The sequence below is a fragment of the Antechinus flavipes genome, chromosome 3 (assembly GCF_016432865.1).
Source record: "Antechinus flavipes isolate AdamAnt ecotype Samford, QLD, Australia chromosome 3, AdamAnt_v2, whole genome shotgun sequence".
NCBI classification, from domain to species: domain Eukaryota; kingdom Metazoa; phylum Chordata; class Mammalia; order Dasyuromorphia; family Dasyuridae; genus Antechinus; species Antechinus flavipes.
In genome coordinates, this window is record NC_067400.1 from 356854196 (window position 1) to 356864146 (window position 9951).

At 34.0% G+C, this 9951-nt stretch overlaps 1 protein-coding gene across 1 annotated transcript; it reads left to right on the forward strand.

The window, feature by feature from the left end:
• Positions 1 to 4138: 4138 nt before the first annotated feature.
• On the forward strand, positions 4139 to 9144 carry LOC127557237 (40S ribosomal protein S27-like). Its single transcript, XM_051990631.1, has 2 exons — positions 4139 to 4185; positions 8880 to 9144. Exons 1-2 carry the CDS (start codon positions 4139 to 4141, stop codon positions 9142 to 9144), a joined length of 312 nt encoding a protein of 103 aa, XP_051846591.1.
• Positions 9145 to 9951: the final 807 nt, after the last annotated feature.

The following is a 9951-nucleotide window of genomic DNA, read 5'->3' on the forward strand; positions in this document are numbered from 1 at the left end:
CTGTATATCCTTTTGTTCTCTCTTTCCATCCCTGCCCTTAGTGTTTTGTTGGGGGTTTTTGACCCATCCAATCCACCATCTTATTTCCTATCACCTCTCCCCCTTCTCTTAGAAATATTTTTTTAACCGACTCCACTCACTACCTTCTATTCTATCATCCTCTTTCCTTGTCACCTTTTTTTTCCCTAGTGTTTTTGCCCTCCTTTCTATCCAGCCCTTCCCTTTTCTTTCCTCTTTCTCCTCTTACTTCTTTATAGGTTTAGATAAATTTCTATACTCAACTGAATTAATAAGTTATTCCCTCTTAGATTTAAAAGTGGTGAAATCAAGGAAAAGCAGTAAAATCCAAGAAAACTGGGGAAAAGATCCAACTAAGCAAAGTTGTAATGAATATGCTGAATGATGAAAAAAGAAAAGACTACAAAAGAAGAAGGATGGTAAAAAATTTGCCAAAATAACTCCAACCTATTGTATTATCCTTCAAGGATAGTGGAACATAAGCAGGGTTCCAAGAAGTTAGAAATGGAACTAAAAAGAACTAAGAAGTGAGGAGTAACTGGATTAAACTAAGTATTTAGGCTACTCTAAGAGTCTTAGTGCAGTTTTGAGCTACTAGAGCTCAAAACTGCACTAAGATTTTTAGAATATCCTGTGTATAAAGGAGATCCATGCTAAGGGAAATATAGCTGTAAAAATTTCAAGGCATCAACAAACACAGTATTTAAAGAAGTATCTAATACCAAAGGTTTGAACAAATATTTTATAACATAAATAACAAAAGGAAAATACCAATAACTCATACCTAAATTTTACATCTAGTCCTCAATATAATCATTATGAAATTCAACTGTGCATTAATTTAGGAGTTTTCTTTATGAGACAGGGTATAACAGGGTATAAACAGGCTTTCACAAAGTGATATTTAAAGATGTTTCACCTTTTTACAAGCTCATTCAATTGAAAGATAACCCTCTGATAATAAGCATCAGCACTTCCTAGTTATGTGATCCTGGGCAAGTCACTTAATCTCAGCTGCCTCAGGGAAAAAAAAGATAAAAAGCATCAGGTATGGCATAAAACAAGAAGATGTATGCTTTCAAAAGGTATTCTCCTCTATTATGGAAGACATGCAGAGCAGAACCAGGTCAAAGAGGAATTCTTGAGGATGGTGAGGTTCTTCCACATGCTTCCATTTGTACATGAGGTTCTAAGAGCACACGCTTTAAGATACTGCAAGAATCAGAGATTCTTGAAAAAATTATCACAAACAAATTTTCATCCAGATTTCAAACTAGATTTGAAAGAAAGCCCATTCAATATATCTATGTGATATAGATGGTATAGATGAAACTGTAGAAGAAAATTGCAAACTCCTCCACAGGATCCCAGATTCCCAAGAAAGCAAAGAGCTATCTTTTTCATATGAATTTCCATATGGAAGATTACTAAATTCGTAGAAATATTTTCCATTTTGGTCCTTTATATGAATGGGTAATGTGGGTAGTTTTTTTTTTCAAAGTTAAATAATAAATCTTTACTAAACATTTAAATAATTAACATTTATAAATTGCTTTAATAATGTGTATAACCTATCATGATCAAGATGTACTCGTGATCAAGATAACTGAGTAACAAAAGTAACTCAGATGAACTCTTTCAACATTTACTGCTGGACGTTAAAAAAAAAAAAAAAAAAAAAACTCAAACCAGAGCAGCAGAGCTAAAACAAGGTCAGAATGAGAAATTCTTTCAGGTAGGAAAGTGAGGAGGGAAGAAAGATCTGTTACAGCTGTGTTAGAATTGACCCAGAGAGCACATGGTACAGAACCTGCAGTAGGCATTGGAGAAGGCTGCCATAGTGGCAGAAACTTCAAGAATTCTTAGCCCAGAGGGGATAAGAGGGTTGGACAAATGGTCTGAAAGAGATTACAGGAGACTCTTTGTTGGCACTGGATGCAGCTGACACTGATAGACAACTTTTTTGAAATATATACAGTTCTGGGTCACAGTTCAAGGGCTTACAGATTCCCATGTAGTTGGTCACAAGTAAGCTAGGGCTCTGATGACAATTCCAAGGCCAAGAGGAAAACTAACGCTTACAGTTGCATGGGGAATAAGGAACATTCTTGAATGAAGACCAAAGCACAGACTAAGAGAGCAGTGACCATACCTCTCCCAGGATCATACCTTAGAAGTACTCAAAATTTGTAGACCAACAGAACTAGCTGGGAAAAGAAGAGCATGAAAATTCCTAAAGTTTGGGACAATACCTCCCCACCCTTAAATGAACGGATTCCAACTTTAACATAAATTTCAAAGTCAAAAAATAAGCTGGAAAAAATGAGTAAAAACAAACAAATAAACCTGGAAAATACACCCAGAAGAGACAGTGTCAAAATTACTGGACTATCAGAAAGTCATAATCAAAAGAAAGATATGGGCAGCATCTTTCAAGAAATTATCAAGGAAAATTGTCTTGTTATGCTAGAACTAGAGAAAAAAATAGATATTGAAATAATTAAACAATGACACAGAAGAGATGCCAAAATAAAACCTCCAAGGAACATTACAGCCAAACTTCAGATCAAAGGAAAAGTACTATAAAGGGCCAGAAAGAAACAATTCAATATCAGGGAACCAAAATCGGGATTACACAGGATTCATCAACTGCATCATTAAGGATCAGAGGTTATGGAATATTTCAGAAGGCAAAGTAGTTTGGATTACAACCAAGAATCACTGACCTGCTAAAATTAAGCATAATACTTCAAAGGAAAAAAAAGATCATTTAATGAAATAGAAGGATTTCAAGTTTTCATAAGGAGTAGACCAGAATTGAACAAAAATTGGATATCCAATATCAAGACCCAGGAGAAATCTAAAAAGGGAGAAATTGAAAATAAATCATAAGGAATTCAATAGAACTGAACTGTTTATATACCTACATGGGAAGATGACACTTGTAATTCTTAAAAATTTTACCACTAATAATAATACAACTAGAAGAAATATATAGAAAGACAGACGATATGGGTATAAGGTGAATTTGAGGAAATGGCATAAAAAAAAATAATTAGAAAGAATAGACCAGTGGATACAGAAGGAAGGAAGAGATAGAACAAAGTAAATTATTTCACATGAAGAGGTGTAAAAAATCTATTACCACCTCTGTGGAAAGATGGTAAGGGTGATGGGCATTGCTTAAACCTTACTTTCATCAGTATTGGCTCAAAGAGGGAATGATATGCATAATCAGTTGAATACAGAAATATATATACTACTTGACAGGAAACTAAAAAGTGAGAAGATTAAGTAAAAGTGGGGAGATTGACAAAAGAGATGGCAGATGGAGGAAGGCTAACCTTCCAAACTCCTTTTTTTGACACAAATATTGTGCTGATGTCTAAGCCAAGAAGTGGTAAAACAAAGAAAAACAATTATAAAACAGTAGGAGATAGGAAGAAAAATTCCATTTTAAATAATTACATTATTTAAACATTATGAAATACTCGGGAGTCTACCTGCTGAATCAAACCCAAGAACTATGTGAACACAATTATAAAATACTTTTCACATAAATGAAGTCATATATAAAGAATTGGAAACATACCAACTACTCATGGGTAGGTTGAAACAACATAATAAAAATGAAAATTCTACCTAAGTTAGTTTATTTATTCAGAATCGTACCAATCAAATAACCAAAAATTATTTGATAGCATTAGAAAAAATAACAATATTCATTTAGCAAACAAAAGCTTAAGAATATTAAGGGAATTAATGAAAAAATACAAAGGAAGGTGACCTTGAAATACCAGATCTATATTATAAAATACTAATCATCAAAACTATCTGATACTTGCTAAGAAATAAAAGTGATGGATCAATAAAATAGGTTAGGCACACAAGACATAGTAATTAATGACCATATTAACCTAGTGTTTAATAAACACAAAGACACTGGCCTTTAGGATGAGGATTTACTATTTGGGCTATGATGGTGGAGTAAAGACAGGGACTCTCCCAAGCACTCCCCCAAATCCCCTCCAAATTCCTTTAAATAATGACTCTAAACAAATCTTAGAGCATCAAAACTCATAAATGGTCAGAAGGTAATTACAAGAATCTCTTTGCTAACATGTCTGAGTCCTCTGCAGGACTCATCTCTAAGCTCATGGTCAAAGGGTAAGGAGGAGCACTACTACTAGTACACAGTATAGTAGGAATCCTCCTAACAGTCCCAGGGCAAAAAAAAAAAAAAAAAAGTGCTTGTGGTCACTCATAGACCAGAGCACAAGCCAACAGAAATAGTAAATACACTTCTCTTTGGATTACATAACCTTAGAAGAACTGAAAATGTCTAAGTCCCTAGAAGGATCTGAAAACAGCTGCCCAAAACCCCTGAAATCTGAAACATTGCACCTTCCACTCTGGAAGCAAGCCCTACTTTAACAAAGAATTAAAAGCTAAGTAATAGACTGGGGAAATGAACAAATAAAAGAAAAATATTCTGACCATAGAAAGTTACTATGCTTATAAGAAATATCAAAACACAAACTTAGAAGAGGATAACAAAGTCAAATCTCCAAAATCAAAATCCAAAACCTTCAAAAAATAAGAATTGATCTCAAGTCAAGGGATTTTGAAAATCAAGTCAGAGAAGTAGAGCAAAAAGAGGGAAGAGAAATGAGAGTGATACAAAAGGCTATACAAAAAAAATGATGAGGAGGAAAATGCCTTAAAAAGCAAAAATGATCAAATAGGAAAGGAGGTACAAAAGCTCACTGAGGACAATTATTGCTTAAAAATTAAAACTGAGCAAATAGAAACTGATTTTACAAGAATTCAAGATACAATAAAACATAACCAAAAGAATAAAAATAGAAAACAATGTGAAATATTGAGGGAAAAAAAACTGACCTGGAAAACAGACACAGGAGAGATCATTTTAAAATTGTTTGAGTACCTGAAAGTCATCATCAAAAAAAAAAGAAAGAAAAAAGAAAAAAGAAAAGAAAAAAAGAAATTTTCAAGGAAAATTGTCCTGATATTCTAGAACTAGAAAGTAAAATAGAAATTGAAAAAATCCACTGATCACATCCTGAAAGAGATCTCAAGATGAAAATTCCCAAGAATAGTAGAGTCAATTTCCAGAACTCCCAAGGCAAGGATAAAATGCTGCAGTCATCCAGAAAGAAAAAAATCAAGTATAGTGGAATCACAGTCAGGATAACACAAGATTTAGCAGCTTCTACATGAAAGGGTTAGAAGGCTTGGAATTTGATATTCAGAGAGCAAAGTAGCTAAGAATACAACAGATGGATATTCAATGAAATAGAGGATGTTGAAGCATTTGTGATGAAAAAAAAACAGAACTGAATAGAAAATTTAACTTTCAAATACAGGACTCGGGAGAAGTATAAGAGAGTAATCAGGAAAGGGAAAACATAAGGTACTAAATTATGTTTACATGCCTACATTGGAGGATGATGCTTGTAACTTACTGAAACTTTATCATTTTTGGACAATTGGAAAGAGTAGAAATAAACATGGGGCAAAGGTGTAAATTGAATATGAAGGGATAATATCTAAAAATAAAATTAAGTGGTTAGAGGAATGTACTAGGAGAATGGGAAAAAGAGAGGTAGAATGGCATGAATTATCTTCTATAAAACAGACAAGAAAAACCTTTTATAGTGGAGGGGAAGAAAGGGAAAAGAAAGGGGAATAAGTGAGCCTTACTCTCTTCAGAATTGGCTCAAAGAGAAAATAATGTACACACTCAATTTGGTATAAAAATTTATCTTACCCTGCAGGGAAGTAGGAAGGAAAACAGGTATAACAATGGTAGAGGATTATAGAAAAGAGGGCATATTAGGGGAGAAGATAGTCAGAAGTAAAATACTTTTTAGGAGGACCATGATAAAAGGAGAGAGAGAATAAAATAAATAGGGGATACAATTAGCAATAATAATTGTGAAAAGAATTTTGAAGCCAGTTTCTCTGATGAAGGCCTCATTTCTCAAATGTATAGGAAACTGAATCAAATTTATTTCTATGATCAAAATATTTTTAAAAAGTAAGAGCCATTGCCCAATTGATAAGTGATCAAAAGATACTTTCAGATGAAGTAATCAAGCTATTTATAGCCATATGAAAAAAAAATTCTAATTCATTATTGATTAGAGAAATGCAAAATAAAGCAATTCTGAGATACTACATCATACCTATTAGATTGATTGATAGGCCAGAAAAGAAAAAAATGACATATGTTGTAGGGAATGTGGGGAAAATGAGACATTAATGCATCGTTGATGGAATTGTGAATTGATTCAATCATTCTGTGAAACAATTTGGAACTATGCCCAAAGGGCTATAAAATCATGCTCCCTACTCTGATCAATACAAGATCTAAAACAATATCAGGGGACTGATAAGGAAAAGATACTATCTACTTCCAGAGAAGTGATGAATTCTGTGAGCAAAATGACATGTAGTTTTCTAATTGAGTTTATTTTTTATGATATGACTATTATGGAAATATGTTTTGCATAACTTCATATATATATATGAATATATATATATAATATATATATAATGGGTATCATTTTTCTTTCCTTTTCAGTGACTGATAAGAGAGGGAGGTTGTAGGGTATTTTCAGGGAAGACTAGTACCTCTTGAGTGAGGACTGCCAAGCCCTTTATAGGGCTGCTTTCTACCTTTGGTGTCCACCTGATCCACTTAACTCTTACCCGTGGTTCCAAGAAGTTGTAGCATGCACAGTGGCCACATCCTAGTAAACCATTTTGACAGATGGGCTAAGTCACATTCTACCCTATGGTCGAGACACTTAAAAAATATACAAAAACTTCTGAAAAGTTGATTCTGTTCACCATCATCCATGGAATATGCCCCAACTTATAGACAACACAAAATACAATAGAACTAAAAAAAAAAAAAAAAACAGTTCTTGTTGTGAGAGAACTTAACAGATATCACATCCAAATATTAAATCTGACTGAAACAAGGCTAGCAAATGAAGGCCAGCTTACTAAAGTAGGAACTAGATACACAATTTTTTTTTTTCCTGGAGGGGCTGCAGTAAAATGAAGTGCTGTGAAGCTGGTCTAGGTTTTGCATCAAAACTAGTGTGTAGTAAACAAGCTCACATACCTTCCAAAAGGAGTGAATGACAGACTCATGACAATATAATTGTCACTTGCAGGAAGATACCACGCCACCCTCCTCAGTGCCTATGTTCCAACCATGACAAATCCTGATGAGTTCAAAGAAAAATTTATGAATTAATTATTATAATTATGTTATAATTATATTATATTTTATCATATATTTGTGTTATATTAATTATATCATATAACTAAGTGTATTATATAATAATTATAATATATGATATAATATTATACTATATATTAAAAATTACATATAATGTTAATATTATATAATAAAATATATTATAATATATAATGATTATATTATGTATAATGTATGTTATAATTATATAACATATAATATAAATTTATTATAACTATTATAATCAATGTGCCAAAAGAGGACAAACATAATTCTGGATGACTTTAATGCTTAAGCAGGCTCAGACTAGCAGACATGCCAGGGATTCCTTGGGAGGAATGGAATTGGAAACAGCAACTGCAATGACCATTTACTATTGAAAATTTGTGTATCTCATGACCTTCTCATCACCAACATTATATTCCATTTACCTAAACAAAATAAAACTTCATGGATGCAACATTGCAGCAAAATTTGGCATTTAACAGACTATATGTTTGTAAGGAGAAGAGACAGACAGGATGTGAGAGTGACCAAGGCAATGTATAGTGCAGAGTGCTGGACTAATCATAGACTTATCCTCTCCAAGCTGAGTATTCACTTTTAACAAAAGTGATGGCTCAAGGCAAAAAAAAAAAAAAACTACTAGAAGAATTAATGTCTGCAAATTAGAGTGTTTTTCTAAGAGAGAGCAGTTTGTTGCCAACTTAGAGAAAATGTTGACTCAACACACAATTGGCAACAATGGAGCAGAGAAGGAGTGGGCAGCTTTCACATATTTGATGTATAGCACTGCATTTGTTCATCTGGCTCATACCATGAACAAAACCTAGGATTGTTTTGAAGAAAGAAATAGATAAATTCAGAAGCTATAAATGAAAACAAGAACTACATAGTGTGTATCAGCAGAATAATTCACCAGTCTCTAAGATGGTAGTATTCAATTTCATCAAAAATAAAATACAATCAAAACTTAGATGCAGGATTCTTGGGTCAGTAAGAAGGCAAATAAAATTCAGTTTTATGCTGATATTAACAATCCAAAGTGTTTTTATGATAAACCAAAGTCTATTTTGGGACCAAAGATATATGGTACATTTCAACTACTCTCAATGCCACACTTATTAGTGATAAAAAAAAGTAATGCTAGAAAGATGGTCTGAATACTCCCATACTGTTCTCAACAGACCATCATCAATCAGTGCTGAAGGTATTGATTGTTTACCTCAAGGTGAAATCAATCATTCCCTAGCTGACATTCCAACAAAAGAGGTTTTGAAAGACATTAAGCTATTTTCATTTGTTGATTCTATTTCAAATGAGATTTACAAGGCTGGGGGTCTATGGCTCATATAAAAGCCGGCAGAAGTTTTCCAGATTATATAGCAAGAGGATGTTATGCCCCAGGAGTTCAAGGATACTTCCACTGTCCATCTTTATAAAGGTAAAGGGAATAGACTGTCCTGTAACAAACAGAGTGGGGTGGGGTAATCTTTCTTGATCATTACTGGCAAGATCCTTGCCAAAGGCTTCCTTAATAAACTGACCCTATTTTCCAGCAGTGAAGATCTTCCCATGCCAACTTACCTCTCATGAAAGACTTTTTGCACCCCTCTCCTGGGGAAGAAAAGCAGAAACACAAGAAGTTCCTGGTGCAGAGTCCCAGTTCATATCATGAATGTAAAGTACCTGGGTACTATAAATTTTTTACTGTCTTCAGCCACACACAAACAGTGGTTCTCTGCGTTGGATGCTCCATTATACTCTGTCAGCCCCCTGGAGGAAAGTTAAGACTTACAGACAGATACTCCTTCAGACAGAAGCAGCACTAATGACTGATTCAGGAGGAATGAGGAACTGTAAAGAATAAAACAAATTTGATACAAAAAAATAGATGTGACTCTATACCTGGACAAAGATCATCTATCTGAGAACCAGTGTGGCTTCCAAAAGGGCCAAGGAATAGTTAATGTGATGTTTTCTGTCCAACAAGTCCAGGAAAAATGCCAGGAGCAGAACAGAGGTCTGTACCTAACATCTGTAGATCTGACCAAGACCTTTGTTATTGTTAATTGTGAGGGCTTATGGAAAATTATGTCAAAATTTGGTTGCCCAGAGAAGTCTATCAGTGTAGTATAGCAATTTCATGATAGCATGTTTGCCTAAATTGTGCATAATGGACAATGCTTTGGGGCTTCCCCAGTCCCAGTGGAGTGAAACAAGGCTGTGTGTTTGCTCCCATACTTTTTAGCACGATGTTTCCAGCCATGTTGTCAAACACATTCAATGAGAACAAACATGGAATCAGTCAGCTACCATACTGATGGTAAATTTTTCAACCTAAAAAGGCTATAAGCCAAAGCAAAAGTAGAGGGAGTTTTTTTGTTTGCAGATGATTGTGTACTCAATAAAGTCCCTGAAGCTGAGCTGCAACAAAGTATGAATGGATTTTCTGTTGCTTGTGCTAATTTTGGCCTAATAATTAACACCAAGAAAAAATAAGTCCTGCATTAGTCAGCCCCATACCATCCATATGTGGAACCATCAATTAGAGCATGTGGTGAAGTTTAGAATGCAATAGACAAATTCTCTTATCTTGGCAATATACTTTCCAGGGATGTCCATATTGAAAATGAGAT

What these genes read in the sequence shown, in the direction of transcription:
- LOC127557237 (XM_051990631.1), top strand. Translation starts at nt 4,139, where the DNA reads ATGTCTGAGTCCTCTGCAGGACTCATCTCTAAGCTCATGGTCAAAGG. An exon ending in TCTAAGCTCATGGTCAAAGG is followed by an intron (nt 4,186 to 8,879) that starts GTAAGGAGGAGC and finishes CCAGCAGTGAAG; the next exon opens with ATCTTCCCATGCCAACTTAC.